The sequence below is a fragment of the Polypterus senegalus genome, chromosome 12 (genome assembly GCF_016835505.1).
Source record: "Polypterus senegalus isolate Bchr_013 chromosome 12, ASM1683550v1, whole genome shotgun sequence".
Taxonomy (NCBI): Eukaryota; Metazoa; Chordata; class Cladistia; order Polypteriformes; family Polypteridae; genus Polypterus; species Polypterus senegalus.
Window position 1 is genome coordinate 35,592,627 of NC_053165.1, and position 25,024 is coordinate 35,617,650.

At 39.6% G+C, this 25,024-nt stretch overlaps 1 protein-coding gene across 1 annotated transcript in view; it reads right to left on the minus strand.

The window, feature by feature from the left end:
• The window catches only part of LOC120540226 (forkhead box protein P1-like), a 526,994-nt gene that overhangs the window by 195,982 nt on the left and 305,988 nt on the right, over positions 1–25,024 (minus strand). Inside the window, exon 9 of the mRNA XM_039770790.1 lies at positions 16,750–16,833. Within this exon, the coding sequence (XP_039626724.1) occupies positions 16,750–16,833 (84 nt within the window). The remainder of the gene's footprint in view (positions 1–16,749; positions 16,834–25,024) is intronic.

The window sequence follows — 25,024 nt, forward strand, 5'->3', positions numbered from 1 at the left end:
CTGATAACTCTGTTGTTTCCCCATCACCTCAGGTCAAGAGTCTGGGTGCCATCCTCGACAGTACACTATCTTTCCAATCTCACATAAATAACGTCATCCGGTCTGCTTAATTCCACCTACGTAATACTAATCGCAGCCGCCCTTCCTTCACTCCCCATACCATTGCCATTCTTGTTCATAGTCTTGTTATTTCTCGGTTGGACTATTGCAATTCACTCCTCTTAGGTCTCTCTAATAAATCTCTTCATAAGCTTCAGCTAGTCCAGAATTCTGCAGCATGCACTCATTACTCGAACCTCATCTATTCACCATATTACTCCGGTCTTGCAGCAGCTTCATTGACTCCCGATTAAGTTTTGAATTGATTTTAAGAATCTGCTATTAAAATTAAAGGCTATTCATAACCTTTCCCTTCCATATCTGCCTGACCTTCTTCATGTTGCCATTCCCTCCCGTAACCTAAGATCCTCTTCCTCCATCCATCTGACCGTCCCTCTCGCCTGTCTAATGACCATGGGGAGCAAAGCATTAAGCTGTTCTGCTCCTAAGCTCTGGAATTCATTACCTACTGAGCTTAGAAATATCAAATCATATTCATCCTTTAAATGTAAACTTAAAACACATCTGTTTAAAATGGCTTTTTCTTTATGATTACAGTGGTTTTGTTTGATTTTAATTTTAAAATTTTCTGATGTTTTTAGTTAGTTTATAATTGTGTCTTTTATTTATTTATTGTTTGTTCGGTGTCCTTGAGTTCTCAGAAAGGCACCTTGTATAAATAAAATGTACAGTAATCCCTCCTCAATCGCGGGGGATGCATTCCAGATCCCCCCGCAATAGGTGAAAAGCCGCGAAGTAGAAATCATATGTTTGTATGGTTATTTTTATATATTTTAAGCCCTTATAAACTCTCCCACACTGTTAACATTATTAGAGCCTTCTAGACATGAAATAACACCCTTTAGTCAAAAGTTTAAACTGTGCTCTATGACAAGACTGAGATGGCAGTTCTTTCTCACAATTAAAAGAATGCAAACTTATCTTCTCTTCAAATGAGCGCCGTCAGGAGCAGAGAATGTCAGAAAGAGTGCTCGCTAAGAAAAGCAAACAATCGAAAAATCAATACGTGCTTTTGTGCTTTTAAGTATGCCGAAGCACTGCGATAAAGAGGCATTTTTTAGAGGAGCGTCCGTATCTTCTAAGCAAACAGCCACTGTGCAAACAGCCCCTCTGCTCACACCCCCTCCGTCAGGCAGAGAGAGTGAGAGAGATAGAGAGAAGCAAACAATCAAGCACCGCACGGGAAGCATATCTTATATCATTGAGGAGTTTTAGTTAATATGTAATACATGCTCTGATTGGGTAGCTTCTAAGCCATCCGCCAATAGTGTCCCTTGTATGAAATCAACTGGGCAAACAAACTGAGGAAGCATGTACCATAAATTGAAAGACCCATTGTCCACAGAAAGCCGCGAAACAGCGAAAAATCCGTGATATATATTTAGATGTGCTTACATTTAAAATCCGCGATAGAGTGAAGCCGCGAAAGTCGAAGCGCGATATAGCGAGGGATTACTGTATTATTAATATTATTATTACAATGTCATCAACAAAAAGCATGCACCTGGGCATTGGTCTTTTATCCCACGACTAAACAGATCCATAATCTGATCAAAGGGGTAAGGACTTAAAGAAGATCCCTGGTGCAGACTTACTATAACTAGGATCTTGTCTGTTACCCCAATGCTGCTTTTAACCTGGATCAGTTGTTACTCTCCCTGGCATAAAACCAGACTAGTCTGACCCTATAGTGGTCTATTCCAAAACCTTCTCTCTATAACCCAGCCCCAAATTTTCTTTGTGTGTGACATCAGCTTTATCTCTCTATAGTTTCCACAATCCTGAGTATTGCCCTTCTCCTTATAAATAGGTACAATCACACTGTTCCTCCACTTCTTTTGTATTCCCACCTGTTCATAGATTTTCTGCATTAGATCCCTAAACACATCTACTGCCTCTTCTCCTAAATTATTTCACACTTCCACTGGTATTTGGTCCAGTCCTGTTTCCTTCACATTTTTCAATCTTTTCAGTGCCTACTTTACATGCTCCCTCTTTATTCTTGGTACTAGCCCTTCTTCTGGGACTCCATCCCCAAATACTGCTCTTGGATTTTCCCCATTCAACAGATTTTCAAAGTACCTCTTCCATTTATTCTTGATCCTAGCATGCTCATTTCAAACTATACCTTGCTTCATCTGCTTTATTTGACTAAAATCCTTTCCAGCCTTGTTCCTTCTTCTCACTATGCTATGCTCTTCTCCAATTTTTCATACCCCTTCTCCAAAGGATGGCTCTTGGCACTGCCTTCTTTCCCTCCTTGTTCATCTGCCTATATATTTCTCTATCTGACTTCCTCCCTGATTTCCCTCTTCTTAGTTTTTATTAAATGTTGCACCTCCTTGTTCCACAGTCATGTCTCTTTGTTCCAAAGTAGGCTCCTTTCTGTCATCCTACCCAACACCTCTTTACCTGCTCTTAATACAACTTTGATTTTCTTCTCCAACCATTTCTTCACATTCTCAAATGACTGCATTTCATTTAAACACTTTCTCCCTAATCCTGTTCTGAAGCCTTTCCTCTTTTAACCTTGACCATTTTTAACTTTGTGCTGCTTACTCTGTTTCTGTTCTACTTCAGATTTTGATCTCCCAGTCCATCAACTTTGCGTTATGATTCACTTTCACACCTTCCCCATTTAGGACCTGACAATTCTACATCTCTTTTACATGAAATCTTTTACACATTAGAAAGTCCATTTGGCTTTCCCTTCTTCCCCTACTATAAGTCAAAAGCTGATTTGAAAAAACTATTGCCAAATCAGATGCAATGGCAAAGTCCACGTCCAAGTCCAAGTCTACGGTGTATATATATACACCGTAGATCCCGGAATATAAGCCGACTCGGTATGTTTATCTGTGAGAATTTGAGACTGCCGGCATTTTTGATGGAAACCAGGAAGTGATTGCGGAGAAGTTTGGTAAAATAAAACCTTTGTGTTGAAACTATATACGCAAATATGGTACATTGGCAGGTGGATTTCCGGAGACTCGTTATAAATTTGACTAACTTGAATACGCAATACAGTGGACCCTTGACTTACGAACTTAATTCGTTTGCGAAGGCTAACCCATAATGCATTCCAAACCTCCCACTGCAACACTTACTTAACCTTTTCATAATAAAAAGGGTTGTATAATGTGCATAATTTACCAAAACACAAATAATTTTTCTAATGTACTAACCAAAAAGTTATAAAAAGTGCCTTGCCTACCAGAAGTAGGCTAGATTAAGCTAGGAGCATGGTGGCGCGCATGGTTGCAGCGGCTCAGGGCTCTCCTTTTCAGTGCACTTTTTTGTTGTTTTTGTACTTTTTTTTTCCTTGTTTGTACACAATTTGTTCGGCGAACATTCGCTACACCCGTCAGAACCTTATAGACATCAGTGTCCAGAGCCAGACATCTGTTTCGAGTGTTTTTCATCACACTGATGAATACAGATGTGTATACTGACAATAAAAGGCATTCTATTCTATTCTATTCTAGAAACAGCTGTACTCACCATTTAATTTGACATCTTTGGGCTGCAGGAAGGGAGGAGGAGGAGAATGAAACGGAAGGTGGTTATTGTTTAAAAGGAGCCTCCTTATGCAAATCTTTTCTTTGTAAAATTGTCGAGATGGTGGATTTCGACATGCTGTACATATTAGCGAGATCGGTCACACGAACAGCACTCTCATATTTCCACACAATTTACATCTTCGTTTCGATTGTGATCGCTTTCTTTACCTTCTCTTCCTTCCTTAGCAATTATGTGTCTTGCTTGCATGGTCTTAGTGAATTATATATATAGGTAAATCACTGCAATGACCGAAATTACATCCACAAACACATATATCTGGGCTCTAACTGACGCTACTAACGCTCTCGGTTGTTTGTTTATAATCATGCAAGCGGATACACGTGACCGCATTTGGGTCGTAACGCAAGATGTTGGTCGTAAATCAAAACAAAAATTTTTATTTTAAACTTCCCGATAATTTATTATAAATTTTATTAATAAAATTAACAACTAAAACATTTTTTTGAATAAATTATTTATTTAATTTAAAGTACCGGCATGCAAAGTTACTTCTTCATCTGAAAGATGGCTCTGTGCTTTCGTCATTATTTACTTCTGTATTCATCGGCAAAACCGGCATTGTGCTGGAAATCTTGAAACTGAAACGATACTCATTGTATAAACAGACCCCCAAACTCCAAGCCAAAAACCTAGGATGAAATTCTCGGCTTATATTCCGGGATCTATGGTATATATATATATATCTATACTAATAAAAGGCAAAGCCCTCACTGACTGACTGACTCACTCACTGACTCATCACTAATTCTCCAAGTTCCCGTGTAGGTAGAAGGCTGAAATTTGGCAGGCTCATTCCTTACAGCTTCCTTACAAAATTCGAAATTATACACGTAATGGACATAACTGGAAGTTATTTTTCTCCATTTACTGTAATGGAGTTGAGCTCGAAAGCCGTGGGGGGCGGAGTTTCGTGTGACATCATCACGCCTCCCACGTAATCACGTGAACTGACTGTCAACGCAGTACGTAGAAAACCAGGAAGAGCTCCAAAAAGTGCTGAAGAAAACATGCATTATATAATTGAGAAGGCAGCGAAATAATAAGAAGCGAGCGAGTGACATATGCAACCATATTCATGAGTGCTGCTACTTCGGAAACAAAGCACGGTGTAAACCTAAAGTTTAAATTAAGTTCATAGACAGGCTGCCGCTGGCGTTTGTAATTTAGTGCCTGCCCATATAAGGCCGTCCGTCAGCGGCAATCCAATAGAAACACTGCCGCTAAATATTCACGGGTGAAGGACTGTGCTTATGCAGAGGAAGATGAGATGGTCAGGGTGGTGTTTGGCACAAACTCAACGAAACTGCGAGAGAAACTTTTAAGTGCTGGGTCTTAGCTAACATTAAATACAGCCGTGGACATCGCACGAGATGGCACCAGCACAGCTGGGAAACTGCGATGCATGTACACCGATTGGCTCACGTGAACTGACGCAGTGTGCAGACAAAAAGCAACAGTTCCAAAGAGTGCTGAACAAAAACCGAATTACACAATTGAGAAGGCAGCAAAAAAATATGAAGCGTCTGATACATACAAGCATATTCATAAGTGCAGCTACTGCGGAAACAAAGCACACGGTGGAAAAAGTCAATGTCCCACTAAAGGAAGACAGTGTAAAAAAAAACCCGTGCCTGCAGTGTGTCATGTCTCAGATAGAGAGGAAGACGAGCTGTTTATTGATGCAGTAAGAAACGAATCAATGAATGAAACCTGTTATGTTTACAACGATTGACAAACACGGAATGTAACTTGAACACAACACATCCTACAAATACGAACCTGATTGAAAGAAATAATGATAATCAAATCCTTGATGACAGCAACACTCAATAACACTCACAAAACAATTACTGTATATTGACAGTCATGTTACGTTATTTTTAAAATGTTCCCTTTTCTTTTTCATAACTTCTTTAATACACTACTTCTCCGCTGCGAAACGCGGGTATATATATATATATGTATATATATACCCCAATCTACATACTCTCAAATAGACAAGCCACACGCCGTGGCGCAATTTTAGAGGCTTCGCCTCTAGCACCGACATCCGAGGTTCGATTCCCGAGAGGGGATGCACTGAGTATGTACGCACGCTTCCCGATTCATTTTACCCTCGCATCCCCTTGGTTTGAGACGTATGAAAAAATATGCGGTTAACGCAGAATCATGTTACGGTATTTTTAAAATGTTTCCTTTTCTTAGCACAAGCACAGCTGAGAAGCTTTGATGCATGTACTCCATAACAAAAAATAACGCATTTAATCACACTTTCAATTACAAGCAAAAGGGAATTTTTGTCAATGCATGATTTCCTGGTACATCGATTACATTGATGCACACATCAGAGCTACAAAAATGTTAGAGTTGGAATAAAGCGCGTTCCTACGACTGATCGGAGGAAAATTTCATTTCAAAAGACTACCCGACGGAAGCCTTGATAAAAGCATGGTTTTGTGCACACTGAAAAGCAAGCAAAATTAGATGCATTACAGAAAGCGGACTTTGTGGCTCTTACTGGGGATCATTGGACTTCCGTGACCGTTAGTAATTCTAATTACATCTAATTACAAAATGTTCAATGATCACACTGTTTTAGCCTAATGTACAAAATAATTTTGGCTAAGGTTACTCAGAGTTTAAAGATGAAGCTGGTCAAATTACCTTTTATGTTTCTGACTTATTTTTTTAAGAAGAAAAACTGCACTTTATGTTGAAATTTTGGTTATTATTATTTAAAGACAATACCATTCTGAAAATGTACTTAAAGTACTTAAAATACCACTTTATTTTTAAGTCTGCTCAATTTTAGCCAGGGATGATATTTTTGTTTCTGTTTTGAATTGAAATGCAGTTTAAAAGCATTTTTTTTTCAGAAATTAAAAGAGCTTGAGTTTACAATATTCATGTCCATGTCTATTATTTGATTCTGTTGCCAACTAAAACCCTTTTAAATTAAAAAAAAAAAATTTGCGATTTGGGGCAAATTTTCATGTGTGATTACATAGAATTAATCAAGATTAATTATTACACATCCTCTAATTAATTAGATTAATTTTTTTAATCGAGTCCCACCCCTAAGATATATATGTATATATATATACAGTATATAGATTTGTATATATATATGTGTATATACAGTATATATGTAGATATGTATATATATGTGTGTGTGTGTGTATATATACTCAGCAAAAAAAGAAACGTCCCTTTTTCAGGACTGTGTATTTCAACAATAATGTTTTAAAAATCCAAATAACTTTACAGATCTTCATTGTAAAGGGTTTAAACAATGTTTTTCATGCATGTTCAATTAACCATAATCAATTAACATGCACCTGTGGAATGGTCGTTAAGACCTTAACAGCTTACAGAAAGTATGCATTTAAGGTCACAGTTCTAAAAACGCAGGACACTAAAGAGACTTGTCTACCGACTGTGAAAAACACCCAAAGAAAGATGCCCAGGGTCCCTGCTCATCTGCGTAAACGTGCATTAGGCATGCTGCAGGGAGGCATGAGGACTGCTGATGTGGCTAGGGCAATAAATTGCCATGTCCGCACTGTGAGACGCCTAAGACAGCGCTACAGGGAGACAGGAAGGACAGCTGATCATCCTCGCAGTGGAAAACCACGTGTAACAACACCTGCACAGGATCGGTACATCCGAATATCACACCTGCGTGACAGGTACAGGATGGCCACAACAACTGCCCGAGTCACACCAGGAACACACAATCCCTCCATCAGTGCTCAGACTGTCCGCAATAGGCTGAGAGAGGCTGGACTGAGGGCTTGTAGGCCTGTTGTAAGGCAGATCCTTATCAGACATCACCAGCAACAACGCCTATGGGCACAAACCCACCTTCGCTGGACCAGACAGGAGTGGCAAAAAGTGCTCTTCACTGATGAGTCACGGTTTTGTCTCACCAGGGGTGATGGACGGATTCGTGTTTATCGTCGAAGAAATGAGCGTTACACCGAGGCCTGTACCCTGGAGCGGGATCGATTTGGATCGATGGCTAGGGCCATTCCCCCCAGAAATGTCCAGAAACTTGCAGGTGCCTTAGTGGAAGAGTGGGGTAACATCTCACAGCAAGAACTGACAAATCTGGTCCAGTCCATGAGGAGGAGATGCACTGCAGTACTTCAAGCAGCTGGTGGCCACACCAGATACTGACTGGTACTTTTGATTTTGAGCCTCCCTTCATTCAGGGACACATTGTGAAACATTTTTAGTTTATGTCTTATGGTGTTGACTCTTTTAGTGTTCATACAAATATTTACACATTAAGTTTACTGAAAGTAAAAACAGTTGAAAGTCAGAGGACGTTTCTTTTTTTGCTGAGTATATATATATATGTGTATATATGTATATATATATGTATGTGTGTATATATGTGTATATATGTATATATATATGTCTATATGTGTATATATGTGTATATGTATATATATATTGTAAAAGAGATATAAGATAGACGCATAAAGGTTTGGGGTTTCCGGCCCGTATACTGTAAAATTATCCACAGTAATCACAAAAAAAAGTCACGGTCAAAACAATACGTATAAAACTGTATATCGCTGACAACAAAGATGGCGTTGAAGGAGTTTTTATGGAGGCGGGGCCGGAAGTGGAGGAATGCTGGGAAGGAGCCATGGTGGATGATGTGATTGCTGACGTCATTGGTGGCGAACAGAGGAAGGGCGGAAGTAGCGTACTGCGGGAAGGAGGTAGGCTCATGGTGGCGGTGCGTCTTTTTTTCTGTAAGAGAAGAGGTTACAGAAGCTTTACGATCGAATTAAGGTCCGTCCGCGGTCCCTTACTCGCGCGTGCGTGACAATATATATGATGTGTATATATATGTTTATATATGTGTGTGTGTGTGTCTGTGTGTGTATATATATATATATATATATATATATATATATATATATATATATATATATATATATATATATATATATATATATATATATATATATATATGCCAGCAACACTCATGACAATGACAACACAATTACATTGACAATCATGTTACGCTATTTTAAAAATTTTTCCTTTTTTTTTTTCATAACTTTTTTAACACACTACTTCTCCGCTGCGAAGCGTGGCTATTCTGCTAGTATATATATATATATATAGACACACACATACGCTTATATGCACACACAGACACACACAAAAATAAATTAAAAAAAATCACATTTTCATTTATTTTGTTCACTATCAGCACATTTCTTTTTTTCAAGCATGGTCATATTATAGAGCATTGGAAACATCTCAGTTGCAGCTATAAAATGGTATAAAGCTTACGGTGGCATGGCCCACCAAGCCAGTCAACAAAACAGAAACACCAGCTGCTTGGCTCCCACCTGCTCTTTAACAGGGAATATCGTGCTAAAGCTTCATTCCACAGTGATTATCTGGAGCCTGTTTAATTCAGCAGAAAATGCTGTAAATTTTCGTACAGTATATACTATGTCTGTATTCACTGTTGCTTTGTGAAATTTTATGCAGCAGCACTGTGGACGCTTTTTCTCTATTGTCGTTTCTCGTGACTGAAGACAGAGAGATATAATTAAAATTAGTAAAAAATATTTTATTAATACACACCAGGCAAAGGTAAGAATGACAGAGAAGCACAGTCCTAGGACACCTGCCCTTCATCTGCCCCGAGAAGTTGGTGTCCTAAATATTTTATAATGCTAAGCGCAAAATTTGACCTTATGACTTTAGTTGCACAAGAATTTCAAGACATTACATCTTTACAATAATTTTGTTTGGATCAGTAGTTACACAATTTTAAAGGTCATCAGTTGGGCACTTGTAACTTCTTGTTTGTTACAGAAAACAGAAGCTGCACTTGTTGCAAGACAGACTTCTCGTGGCCCTTGGCACGCACACCAGATTTGATCAATAACTGATTTTTATTTTTCCACAGCACACAAAATTATTTTTTTTCAAATGGGTATCAGAGGTAGATTTGCATGTCAGGAAGGCAGCTTATGTTCAAACATGGCTGCATTTGATGTTATTGGAAACATCACAGTATCCAATGGTGTAACATTTCAGATGGTTTGATCATTTGTGTCTGTCTGTGGAATAGTTCATCTGTATGATGTGGCGAAAGGTGTTTTAAAAGATTTTTTGATCCCCTGCCAGCCCAGTATCAGGCTGCCCAGTGTGTAAGACTAATGAGTAACATAATGCAATACTTTATTCAAGTAACAATTACCTGCATTACTTAAAAAACAGCTATACACTACTACTAAAGCATATTCCTGATACTCCAAAAAAAAAAAACAAATGAAAAGAACTGAACAAAAGTTATAGGTTGTCAGGGATGCCTGGGGCAACGACCCGGCCGGTACGCCGTGAGGGACCGGATGTGGGTCTACGCCCACCCTGGATCACGTGGGGGCCGCCTTCCTGGTTGCTTCGGGGGCCATGGGTTAAGGGCATGGAAGCCCCACCTTGTAGGGGCCCGTGGTCACCGCCAGGAGGCGCCCCAATGCCTTGGGGACCTGTTACCTCAGCACTTCCGCCACACCAGGAAGTGCTGGGGGGAAGAATTAAAAGGGCGCCCGGAGAGCTGCTGGGAGAACAGCCGGCACTTCCGCCACGCTGGGGCGTGGCCAAGAGGGGAATGCCGGGAACCACCTGGAGCTCGTCCGGGAGAATATAAAAGGGGCCGTTTCCATTCATTCAAGGCTGGAGTCGGGTGGAAGAAGGACAAGGCACGAGAGGAGTGTGGAGGCGGCCCGAAGAAAAGGCATTTGTGTGGCCCGGACACTGTATTGGGGTTTGTGAGTGTGCACTGGACTTTATGTTTGTAAATATTGTATATATAATAAACGTGTGGTGGTGACAAACAACAAGTCCGCCTGTCTGTTTCCGGGTCAGCTCCACAAGGTATACATTATCTTGCATGTGCTGAAGTGTATCTTTAATCTGCCCAGTTTAGGGTCACAGGTTGCCAATGACTATGAAAGCAGTGCTGATTGAATTAGAATTAGAATTAGAATTAGAACAATCTAGACGAGAACAGGCCATTCAGCCCAACAAAGCTCGCCAGTCCTATCCACTTGCTTCCTCCAAGAAAATATCAAGTCGAGTTTTGAAAGTCCCTAACGTCTTACTGTCTACCACACTACTTGGTAGCTTATTCCAAGTGTCTATCGTTCTTTGTGTAAAGAAAAACTTCCTAATGTTTGTGCGAAATTTACCCTTAACAAGTTTCCAACTGTGTCCCCGTGTTCTTGATGAGCTCATTTTAAAATACAAGTCTCGATCCACTGTACTAATTCCCTTCATAATTTTAAACACTTCAATCATGTCACCTCTTAATCTTCTTTTGCTTAAACTGTAAAGGCTCAGCTCTTTTAATCTTTCCTCATAATTCAACCCCTGTAGACCTGGAATCAGCCTAGTCGCTCTTCTCTGGACCTTTTCTAGTGCTGCTATGTCCTTTTTGTAGCCTGGAGACCAAAACTGCACACAGTACTCAAGATGAGGCCTCACCAGTGCATTATAAAGGTTGAGCATAACCTCCTTGGACTTGTACTCCACAGATCGTGCCATATAACCTAACATTCTGTTAGCCTTCTTAATGGCTTCTGAACACTGTTTGGAAGTTGATAGCTTGGAGTCCACTATGACTCCTAAATCCTTCTCATAAGGTGTACTCTCGATTTTTCGACCGCCCATTGTGTATTCAAACCTAATATTTTTACTTCCTATGTGTAATACTTTACATTTACTGACATTAAATTTCATCTGCCACAAATCTGCCCAAGCCTGTATGCTATCCAAGTCCTTCTGTAATGATATAACGGATTCCAAATTATCTGCTAATCCACCTATCTTGGTATCATCTGCAAACTTAACCAGCTTGTTACTTATATTCCTATCTAAATCATTTATATATATTAAAAATAGCAGCGGCCCTAGCACTGACCCCTGTGGAACACCACTCTTAACATCGGCCAGTTCTGATGAGGTTCCTCGCACCATCACCCTCTGCTTCCTGTGTCTGAGCCAATTCTGCACCCATCTAAAAACATCACCCTGAATTCCCACTTCTTTTAACTTGATGCCCAACCTCTCATGTGGCACCTTATCAAATGCTTTCTGAAAGTCCAGATAAATAATATCATAAGCTCCACTTTGATCATATCCTTTTGTTGCCTCCTCATAGAATTCCAACATGTTAGTAAAACACGACCTCCCCCTTCTGAACCCATGCTGACTGTTCAGAATAACTCCTGTCCTTGTCATGTGTTGCTCACAGGGGAAGACATGGTGGATGGTACTGATTTTTGCAGGGCTCAGTCACACAGACACACAGAAAAAAGTGTGTTGCATGCAAAAAAAGTCACAGAAACCTATAAATAAAGTATCTGTCTAGTTTTTCTCCATCTTCCTACTATAGATATGTTGAAACAGTCTGATCAAGTGACACAGTGGCCAGTGTTTATAATGTAAATCTTTGGGTGGTCAAGTTGGAAAAAGAAAAGGGGGGGATTTTCTTTACTTCACAGAACAAGGACTAAAAGCATTTATAAAGCACGAGAAGTGACCCAGTGAAGTCACATTCAAGATGGCTGACCGCTAGCTTCACCACTCTCCAAAGAACTGGAAATCTTAGAGATACAGATTCAACAGCTTCTTGCCAGACAAAACCATCTCAGGGTTTAAAAAGCTTGCCTTTTACAGACCTTGTCAATGTCCAAGGTCGGTTTGGCTACCTCTACTCTGTGTTGTGATGCTTGCACCCTGGGCTGAGTCAGCTTTACACCGGCTCCTGCTCCAGATGATAAATCAAAAACAAACGGGCCCAATCCCAGGTCATCTCCACTTTCTCAATATAGCATCAACTCTCTCTAGTCTCCCGCTGCTACAGCAGACAGTGGTGACATGGTTGTTATAGGAAACTCAATCATGCAGCACCTGAACTTACAGTTAAGCATTTTATTGATTTTATTAAAATCAAATATCATTCCATACAGGCAAGCCAAGTTTAACAAAACTAGGTTAGAAAAAATCAACCCCCACCCCTGAGAAAGAGTTAGGTCAGCAGAGTAAAACGTTAAACTAGTAAAATTAAGTAAATAGATAAATTAATCAATGAATAAAAATAAATAGAATAAAAAAGAGGGGATCAATTTAAATACTTATTCTAAAATATTATTGATTAGATCCTGCCACGTTTTGAAAATGTTTTGTACAGATCCACTAAGTGAGAATTTGATTTTTTCCAGTTTCAAATAGTATATAACATCAGTTACCCACTGACTTAAAATAAGTGAGTTAGGATTCTTCCAGTTCAGAAAGATAAGTCTACATGCCAAAAATGTAGTAAAGGCAATTACAATTTGTTTGTCCTTCTCCACTTTAAGCCCATCTGGAAGTACACCAAACACAGCTGCTAATGGATTAGGAGAGATTGTGACACCAAGGCTGTCTGAGAGGCATTTAAAGATTTTGGCCCAAAATAATGCTAATTTGGTGCACGCCCAAAACATATGGCCCAGTGAGGCTGGAATGTGGTTGCAATGTTTGTAGGTTGGATCTTGCCGTAGAAAAAATTTTGGACAGTTTTAAACGAGAGACTTGCTCGATATATCATTTTAAGTTGAATAATTGTATGCTTTGCACATATGGAGCTCAAGTGAATTCTGTGCAATGATACTTTCCACTCCTTTTCTGAGATGTTGAGTGAGAGATCCTTTTCCCACTGTTACCTAGGATCTTTGAAAGGGGGGGACTGTAAAATTTTTTTTTATATATTACAGAGATGCTCAAGACTGATCAATATTTTTTCCGGTATAGAGGTAGGTGGGAGGTGAGTAAAATTGGGCAGGTTTTGTTTCTAATTTGAAGGTAGTGAAAGAAATGTGTTGCAGGAAAGTTAAATCTGGAATGCAATTGTTCGTAGGATGCAAAGTCTTTGTCTATATACAGATCTCTAAGTGACTTAATTCCGAATGTTTTCAAGACATTAAAAACTACATATGTTTGAGAGGGTGGGGAAAAAGTGGTTCTCGTGCAACTGTGTCCCATATTTTTGTTGAATAATTTATTGTAAAGTGACAACAGGCAGCATTTGTACTAATTTCTTTCATAATTTTAAACACTTCAATCATGTCACCTTTTAATATCTGTTTGATCTCTGTACATCAGGATAGATGTTATATATTTTGTGATTTATTTCTTTTGTAATGGTTCTAGTATATACATTTAAATATACATTCTTTTCATGTTCATAGCAGTCTGCAAATAATAATATTTAATATTCAAAACCATGCTAATTCAGCTAGACTATTGTGCCAGCTCCATGATTCACACTGCAATAAGCTAGTCTTAATACTTCAAATACTTACATTTGGTGTGCAGACAGCAGCTTTTTACAGAAGCTCTGAGTTAGCTGTTTTTCTTTGTTTTTTATTTATTTTACTATTACTATTCAATTTTAGAATTAAATTTAATCTGGCTTCTGGTTTGTTATAGAAAGTAAACACTGGATATCATATAAATAAATTTTACATTTCCCAATAATCTGCTGTTGTCATCACAAACTCAAGTGCCATCTCATCCTTATTGCCTTGCAGACAGGTTGGGAACATAGGAGAAGTCACTGAAGGCTTCCTTACATCTGTAACACACGGAAGCATATGACAAACTGAGAAACTAAAAATGGAGTTTATTACATATTTCTGTAATCAGTTTTAGCAATGTGATCTTGAGCATCTAAGCAGCTCCATTTCACCCTACCACAGGAGTATTTTGTCAGAAGATGGAGAGGGTGAAGAGCTGGCGCAAGAATAAAAGTAAGAGAGAAAGGATTCAAAACTGGTATTTCATCCATTGTAATGAGCAATGTTTCATCACTCTCTAATAAGATATTTAAACTGCTTTCATAGTGGCCAGTGCTGATCAACTTTGCGCTATCCTCTGCTATCTGTTTAGTCACACTAAGGCTGCAGAAAGCCTTAATGAGTTTTGTAATGACTTCCGCTGGCTTAACCAAGTCTCAAATTTCAATGCCTATTCCATGCCAAGAGTCGACTACCCACAAGAGCTCCTAGGGAACACTAGTTATCTGTCCGCTCTTGACATGAGAAAAGCCTGGTGGCAAATTACCATGATGAAAGAAAAGACCGCATTTAGCACCACTAGCAGCCACTGGCAGTATCACGTCTTACCCTTTGGGCTGCATGGGGCACCTATGACCATCCAGTGTCTGGTGGACAGACTGGTCCAACCCCACAATGCTTATAGAGCTGCTAACCTCGATGATATTGTCACCTATTTCAGCACCTGGGAAGAGCACCTGCTGAATGTGATGAACATCCTCTGTACTATCCTTAGTGCCAGTCTGCGGATCAACCCCCAAAAGTTCAGGTTGACCAAGGCTTGATATCTCAGCTATGTGGTAGGTGGAGGACGGATCAAACCACAGTGGTCTAAAGTTGCCACCATACGAGACTGGCCCTTACCATAAACAAAGAGGCAGGTACAAGCTTTCCTAGTGTTAGCAGTGTAGCAGCGCTACAGATTGATTGACTCCATTTCCCAGCTGCTCCAAGGTTATAGCCCTGATTGGACGTCTGCAACGTGCACAGGGGCTGCTGGGGACAAGAAGGGCTGGCGAGATTTTAAAAGGGAGCTGGCTAAGGGGCCAGTTGTCTGTGTTTGTGTTCACCCATTTGTCTTGTCTGCCATAACCCTGTGGAATATCGTTTGTACTCTGGATCGTGAACCTGTAAGGTGGTATAAAGTGTCTCGTGTCTTCCTGTCATGTGAGTAATGTTGCATTGGTAATTGTGCTTCATTGGATGTAGCACTTCCCAATACTCATCACCCCTCACCGGATCAGGACTACTGGTAGGAATGTTTATTAAATTACTTATGTAAAGCTGTTCCCAGGATCGTTATCTTTTACTTTATACCACTTCTTCTGTTACTGCTGCATTTGGACTGTGTTAAGGACTTGGTCATTAGAGTTTATTGTTGTGTGTTATTATTTGTTAACGCCGTAGGAGAAGGGGAGGGTTACCTGCACATTAGTTGTTTATTTTTCCTTTTCAGTCAATATACTGCATAGTTATTTATTTGATTTGTTGTTAAATAGTGTCTCTGTATTTGAGAGGTGCAAGTTGGGCCAAGGCTGGGTGCATTCCTGGAATCCCCACCAAAAAAATTAACAAATCACTGTCCTGTCGATGGTGTGAATCTGAGTGGCACCAGACTGCCACAGCAGGTTACTACCATAGGTTTGTATCCCATTTCTCTGAGCAAGCTGTGTTTCTCATAGAACTGACAAGAAAGAAGGCGTCCAACGCAGTGGCATGGACTCTTGTGATGAAAATCGCTTTTTGTGACTTAAAGATGGCCATCATTTGTGCTCCGATTGCGCTGCCTCACGACTTCTCTCTTCCTTTTCTCCTCCAGTCCAATGCCTTCAACAATGGCTTTAGTGCCATGCTGAGCCAAGTTGTCAATGGAGCTGAACACCCCTTCATGTCCCTTAGCAGGAAACTGCTGGAGACAAGGTATGTGGTGATTGAGCAGAAGGCCTGTTCCATCAAATTGGTCATTGTGCACCTCCAGTACTATCATCTAGGCCAGGAATTCATCTTTGTGATAGACCATGCCTCCCTGCAGTAACTGTGTTCCCACCCGGAAACATGCAAACTCTATTAAGGGAGCATCCAGAATGGGAACCCCTGGTTTACTTGTTGCATAGCAGCACCACTTGTTATAAATAGATATGTATCAAGACAGTGTACTATTGTCCCCTACCCAATTAAATTAGTTTTATAGTGACACACTAATTTATAACGTTGGAAACAAAAGAATATATCAGAACGTAAGTATGTACAATAAAACAGTATAAATTTTGAGTACAAACAACAGAAGGAACTTCTTATTGCCGTGTGGCCTGGTACTTTATCCTTGTGTTTCTTTTTCTTCTTTTTTTGGTGAATATTGTACACAGAATTTCTAGTTGTTTGTATTTTCAGAAAATTTACTCTCACTTACAGGTTGGGTGGGGAGTTTTGACTCAGTAGATTTCACATGAAGATGTGTCATCATTGCTTGAAGGCGTTCTTTATCTTTAGCAAGCTGTAAAAAAAGTAAGATAGTTAATTTCCTAAAAGATCATGTAAATGTGTAAAAATTACCTTTCTTAAAATAATTCTGTCTATTGTCAGCATAATTTATAATTTCTTATGTGCTAGCCACTTTACATAAAAAAATAATTACTACAAAAATGTAAGCAAGTTTGACTGCTTATATTTTCAAGAATTAATATAGTTTTCATTAATATAAGCTCTAAATCAATTAATAATCATACATTTTCTAAAACAGTATGTTTACATAGTAAAAAGTCAAGCAAAATGACACCTTTTATTGGCTAACTAAAAAGATTACAATATGCAAGATTTTGAGGCAACTCAGGCCCCCTCTTCAGGCAGGATGTAAGATGTAATATAGACATAGAATATCTAGTGTCAAGTGCAAAATTAGTAGTAATTAAATGGTGTAATTTATGTTTTCCGAACTGCTCATTCTAAAATAGGGCTACATTAAGCAGGAACCTGTCTTGCTAACACTAAGAACAAGACAGGAATTAAACCTCAATGGAGTTACCAACTCACTGCATGGACTGATGAACATATTTTGTTCTTTTGATTTACATAACTTATCTTAATCTCTTTGCTTGTCGAATGTGCAAATATATTGTCTTTATTCTAGCAGATTCATTTCATTAATTTTTTATTGACTCAATCAGTTTCCAATTTGAATCCACTGTTGTAAATAGCTGATATTAAATTACTCTTTTAACATTTTTCCCTATTACTTATACACAGAGATGACCTAGGTACCACTTACTCATTTTATAAAATATAGTTATTTGTTCTTTAGTTAGTGTTTTAGATAAATAATTTTCTGTGCCAGACAATCCATTAGACATGTTTAAGAGAAAAATTCTACACATTTAAATGGAGGAAATTTATATTGTTTTGACCAAAAAGTGAAAAATTAAAGTCCAAAACATAGACAAATATTCAAATACAACCTGAAATCTCTGTTTAAAAATGCTATCTAATGAGTTTTTCTTTTAAAGCTTTAGCCCAAAATCATCTGAATAACTGCACATCTGAATTACTGCAACAACAATTCTGCTGAAATATGTGTCTGGCAACAACAATGTTACTGACAAGAAAGTTCTAAACAATTGGGTACACTAAAGAAAACATAGTGTTAAGTACTGTCAGCCACAGGAAAGATATAAATATATCAAATACAATTGATCAAAATTGCATCTATATATTTTAAAAAAGAGTAATGACAGAGTTACCCTTCCTAATGCACAAACTCTAAATGAACTCACAAAACATCCATGAAATTATCACAAAAGGTAAGTAAAATGAACATTTGCAACTTGCATCCCGGAACAATCTTTAGGCCTATAATACAATACAATACAATACAGTTTATTTTTGTATAGCCCAAAATCACACAAGAAGTGCCGCAATGGGCTTTAACAGGCCATGCCTTTTGACAGCCCCCCAGCCTTGACTCTCTGAGAAGACAAGGAAAAACTCCCAATAAAAACCTTGTAGGGAAAAATGGAAGAAACCTCGGGAAAGGCAGTTCAAAGAGAGACCCCTTTCCAGGTAGGTCATAATCATGTCAGTGTGATCAAGATAATAAACCAAGGCATGCTGCTTAGTGCCTCATGGGGCAGGTGATATGCTGGTGATATTTAGGTAAGAATTGCTTACTTTTGTTTTATTAAAGTTCCCAGCAAGACTAAATAATCATTCAGGATGTACAGTAAATGTTTGTGTTCAAAGTTTTGTTCATGTTGCCTTGCAGAGGTTTAAAAAAAGAGCGAACAGAAAAACACCAGGGAACCCCCTCAGAATATAAAGGGAAACACTTACAAAGTATACATTCTATATCAAGTGAACAGGTAATAGAGACAATTTTAACATTCATACTACACATATTGTTCACCATAAAACACACTCCTTTTCCTCCTTCTTTACTTGACAGGTCAGTCCAATCCGCATAAAAGATAGAAAATCCATCTGGATGCTTTGTACTGCCTGGTGTCTCAGCGCTTAGCTATGTTTCAGGAAAATAAAAAAATACAGCAGTCCCTGATATATTTCTTTGTAGCTATTCTGGACTGAATGATTTCTACTTTATTATCCAACAACTGAATACTGTATTGGACAGAAAAATACTGAACAGAGGAGGTTGGTGGATGCTGTTTTTTTTTCCTATTACTTGGACCCCTCCCCTTCATCCCCATTTCCTAGCTCTCTTTGACTGATTATCCTTGTTGGGTCATGCCAGTTGTGTTGACTAAGTATATTTGGTGGCATTGTACTTCCATATTTATTAGGCTATAAGTAAAATTGTGAATACTTGCTTCAATGCTTAAAAGTGTTTGTTCATAATAAGTAATAAGTTAACAAACTATATACAAAACACAGATGTCTGGGAGTAGAAACATACAACACATCTTCACTCTTCAGCTCCATAACATACCATGTTTTCAGCCATACACATTCTTTCCAATTTTGAAATTATTAACCAATCTCATTTTTTTTTTTATCACCAAGCTACTTGGGAGATGCACTTGCAAAAATGTACAGTGCAACATAGATATTTTTTTAGGTTCTGGTTTACATGTTTATTTTGGTCATGTTATGACATGCAGGGTGTTGAGTATTACTGTGAATGTAAAGTTCACCAGGAGATAAATAAACTAAAAAGCATGTTCAAAGAGCTAGTTAAAATTAAAATACCAAAAAAGTCCAAATAGAACCATGCAACAGGATCAAAAAAGGCAAAAATGAAGTTGAAGTCAAAAAACACTGAAAGGAGGTCAAAACATAATAACCTAACCCAAAGATGAATTTCTCCCAATACGGTTTGTCAGCACGAATTTATTAGAATAATGTATTGTAATTTTAATGACTACAGCTAAATGAAATCTAATTATTCTTCATACAGATGAATCTGCAACAGCAATCATCAACGATCCCCCAGGTAAGGCTATTCATGATTCTTATACGCGTTAAATGAACATGTTTTAAAAACTGAGATCTGAATTCTTATATTTTTTCCTTAGAGCTGTTCATACCTGTCGATTCGCAAAACGGTAAAAACCTTTTTTTAATACATCTTGTTTAATACGCGCATGGCTTGCATATCAGTATTTAGGCTGCGCGTTTGTGTATCGGCGTGCGCTCGGGAGCGTGCATGTGTAAGCGCTTAAGTGTTTCGGTGTTAGCTTGGTAGCGCGCGTGCATGTGTAAGCGCTTAAGTGTTTCGGTGTTAGGTCGGGAGCGCGCGTGTTTATGTAAGCGCTTACGTGTTTGTCAATATAAAACTGCTTATAACATGTTTCTACCAGGCTGATCCAATCACGAAAGGGAATGATGAGTCTATAAATGTGTCTTAACTAACCGCATGAACGACGTGCAAGAGTGAATATTTGAGTATAATTACTGGGTTGTAATGGAAAATGTCCAGGAATACAATAAAGTTATTTCAAAACGTATGAATGATTCCTTTATTTTCTTTTCTTTAGAGGTATATATACAAGTAGATTCGACGATCAATTTTGATGAACCAGGTGAGAATTTTTATTAAATTGATAAAATGTTTACAACATTTCTACATGCGTACGTGTGTGCGCGCAGTTGTGCATGTGATTACTAGCGTTCGGGCGCACATCAGCTTTGCTAAATGAAATGTAATACATACTAGGGGCCCCAAAAGTCCGGGTGATTTTAGACGTATCCAAAGTATTGTTGAATCATCGGGTAAATTAATATTATAACGTGTTTCTGTATTTATGAGATAATATTTTAATACCTTGAGATACGATTATTTTGAAAATGATTTTATCCAACTTAGTTTAGGGGTTGCTCGTGCAGTTTGTTAAAGTGCTTCGGGTAGTTACAAGTAGCCTATCGGGATGAATAGGGATGATGCGTATTAAAACGTTCGGTGTTAATTAACCAGTTGAGCTGTGTATGTGTGTGTGTGTGTGTCTGCGTCTGTGTGTGTGTGTGTGTGTGTGTGTGCGTGCGTGCGTAAGCACGTGTAGATCAGCTTGTGTATATGTGTGTGTGTCTGGATTGGAGCTCATGCATTTGGTTTCAGCCGCTACAAGAGCAGGAATTGGGAAATGTTATTTTAAATAGGTATGCATTTTGTTTTGTAGACGAAAATTCTGTACAAAACGAAACAGTTTCTCAAACGGATTACCCTGATTTGTACATTCACAGTAAGTGCCCTTTTCAATTTATGGATAAAACTTTGGGGAACACACTTATCTGCAGATTTAGTGAAAAGAGTCCTTTAACTGAGAAGGGTATAATTTTATTTTCAGATTCAACTTTCCCAGGTGTTTTAACGCAATTGCTGCAAGGTTCAGAAAATCTAGCACTGTACCAAAGCTGGCTGAATCCACAAACACCACCCCCGTCAGAGATCAGCATTCGGGGTCATTCTCCTGCACCATCTCAGAGCAGCCCGGGGCATTCTCCGATACCCTCTCAGAGCATCCGGGGTCATTCTCCAGCACCCTCTCAGAGTAGCTGGGGGCATTCTCTGACACCCTCTCAGAGAAGCCGGGGGCATTCTCCAGCACCCTCTCAGAGCAGCTGTGGGCATTCTCCAGCGCAATCGTCGGCGTAATTCTAATTCTAGCCGGCGTTCAACGCCCAGGTGGGACACTTTACCAACATCGCTTCACTCTGAGCGAGGATCTCGGCGAAGAAATCGTTATTCACCCCGATATTCCCATCGGCCTGACCACGACCGGAGACATCGCGAAAGACTGGTGCAGTTGGAGCGACGTTCTTCACTGGGCACTGGAGCAAATCATAGAATTAGAGTCTCCTGGGTACAATTCCGTACCCGACATGAGTTTACATTTGCTGCATCTGTATACTTTTTCCAAGGTTCTACTCAGAAATTAAAGGATAGGTTTTATATTACTTTTTTTCATTAAAAATAACATTGAATGCAAATTTTTATTTTCTGTGCTTATAACTGTAACCTTTGTTTAAATTTTTATTTTCTGTGCTTATAACTGTAACCTTTGCTTAAATTTAGGTCATGCCTGAAAACGGGTCTAGCGGTAGCGGCAACGAACGCGACAGCAGCAGCGACAGTGGTACAGACAGCTTCCGTGAACATCCTGTAGGGCGCAAAGTTAGGAAAAGGGCGTCCAGTGAAAACCTGAGACTATTAAAAGAGATGTCTGATAACCTTGAATATTCTATAAAACCCCCTAAAATACCTACCCCTCCGCGATCACCTGAAATTGTTCAATCACCAAACCCAGTGACACATCCAATCGACAATTTTGATCTCATTGATACTTCGCTCCAGGTTCTAAATTCTGATGAAATAGCCGTAGTTAACGCTCTGTTGGAGCTTTTGAAGAATACGTCTTCTCAGGACAGAACGTCTTCAGGCCCTTCACAACAACCAAATGCCCTAAACACTAATGTGAAATCCCCACAACCTTCTTCAACACTCACCTGTTGATGACTTAAAAGAGTCGGTTACTTCCTCCCCACATCCTCAGACAGGATCAGGAGTGACTAATTTATCCGGTGTAAACTTGAGTCTGGAAACCAACTCTCCAAAGCCATCTACATCGCATACGGAGAATCCATAGTCTCCAGAGCCAGCAGTAAACTCTCCATAGCCATCTGCCTCACATACGGTGAATCCATCGTCTCCAGAGCCGTCAGTAAGTTCCCCACAGCCATCTACCTCGCATACGGTGAATCCATTGTCTCCAGAGCTATCAGTAAGTTCTCCACAACCCTCTACCTCTCGATTAAATAATTTGTCTATAACGGAGCGTCTAAAATTTAACAATATCGAGATTAGACACCGCTTCAATTTTTCTGAGGCCTACACACTTGATTCATTCCAAAGTTTTAATCATATACACGAGACCCTTCAGCAAATATTAGACAGTTTTACGAGCACTTTGAATCCTATGGATCTAGTTCAGTTAGAATTACGTGCCGAATCTCTCAACCCCAGTGTTTTTTCCCTAACCCTCGCGGACATGCTTTCTGTTGAAGACTTTTTTAATCAAATTGAATTACTTCTCCAGAGTCACGCTACTATTTTAGCCGATTCCAGTCTGATGCTAATCGTTCAGGTGGTCAAGGTTCCATCTGGTGGCAGCGGGGCTAGGTGTAAAGCCTGTTCCCTTTTCAACGATGTAATCCTTCAAAAGAAACGGAAGCACCTATGGATCTCCTTTAACCGGGATGATCAGTGCAGTTTTGCCAGGGGTTTACTGGCTGTATTAAACGATAGGTTCAGAAACAATCAGAAATTGTGTGAACAAGAGGCTAGCCGTCTGCACGTCGGGGTCGGTTTATCAACGGATCAGAAAGTAACGTTTTCAGATGTCGAAAAATTTGAGAGGCTACTAGAAATTAAAATTATCGTCTGGTATAGGGAACCGAACACCAGCGCCCTATTAAAATTTGAAGCGTACCGGGTCAGAAAACCAAAGACGGCATTTCTGTTTTTGCACCAGGAGCATTATTACGGTATTTTGAATGTAAAAGGCTTTCTGGGATTTGATTACGTCTGCGATTTCTGTTACACGGGATATTCTATACCGTCACGACATTGCTGCGAACAGAACTCTGACGTCTGTTTATCTACAAACTGTCGATTGGCTGACGGGGAGGCTTTTCGATGTCCCAATTGTCATCGTTTCTGTCGATCAAGGGTTTGCTTCGAATTCCACAAAACACCGAAATGGAATGAAAAGACGCGTCGGTCTGAATGTTCAAAACCTCACAAGTGTCGACCCAAACACTGTCGCGTTTGTAGAGCGGTCGTGAAAGAGTCGGATGAAAATCATCAGTGTTTTATTCAAAGCTTACCTCAAAGACCAAACCACGAAAAATACGTGTTTTACGATTTTGAGTGCCGTCAAGATGACGGTACTCACATCCCCAATTACATCCACTGCATGCATTGGAACGGTCAATCGTGGAGAAGGTCTGGCGAGGAATGCGTAGTAAAGTTCTTTCACAGATATCGGTGTCCGAAATACAAAGATTACACGTTCATAGCTCACAATTCTAAGGGGTATGACAGATGTTTCCTCATGAAATATCTCGTTGAAAGCGGGCAAACTCCATTTGTAACATCCCAGGGCTTTGGGCATACTGTTCAATTTCATAGGTAAGAAGTTCAACGAATCGATAAATCTCAAGTTGTAATCTTCTTCTATAAAGCACATTAATTTACAGCCCTGAGAAAAGTCCAGAATTTGTTTAATAGATTCCATTGTAACCCGTAGATTTGTTTAAACAGATGCATGCATCTCCGTAAGACCTTTTCACCTTTCCCACAGTTTACTCCGGCCACGAGGTTAAGGGTCATAAACGGCCTGAGCCGTCCTAACAGCTGAAGTGTTAATCGACACCGATTCACCAACACCCATTACCATAGCTGCAGGCGGCCAATGGTGGTGTTGGGGGTGCGTTGTGCTTTGGAAAGATCGGTTTTGACAAAGAGTATTTTAAAGTTCCTTTCTCTAGCCCGAGATATCCGATCTGATTAAGGCAATCAAACTTTTAGAAAAAACTAAATGCCTTTCTTCATGAGGGGAAGATTAAAATGGATAGAACAAGGGATGATTTTAAATCGATTTTAATACAAATTATAAATATATTAATTCATATAGCATTTAGACATCTCAAACGTGATTTAAAAGGGAGCTGCTGCATCTTATTTAACTGTGTGTATATGAGGGTCTTATATCAAGCTATTTATTTCGTGTTTTACACGTTATCATGAAAGCCTTTAAAGAGCCATGAGTCTTGGGAACAAGCTGTGTGCCCAGCGCATGGGGTTAGTAGAATGGGGCTTACACTCAGCTGTTGAAAAGCATGCGCGCGCCTGGACTGAATCAGCGCGGAGCGGGCAGGGGAGGAGGGGTAAGGGTTTTAGCATCTGTGTTAAGGCAATCGTGCATGCTTCACGGCGTCAGTAGGGTCTGACTCAACCCTTGTCAGCGCTCCAAGCATATGGCCTAGCAGCGCTCCAGGGGCATACAGGTTGCAGCTTACAGCTACGTGTCTGTTCGGGGCCGCGGAGAGCTTTGGCACTGGCCAGCTTGCGGGCGCGCGCAGGGGCTGCTAAAAGCCAGGCTTCTCAGAGGCGGCCTGAAATCTCGTTTCTGTGTGCAATATTGAAGGCTTTTAAACGCAGAGCCTGTCTGTGAGTTGGA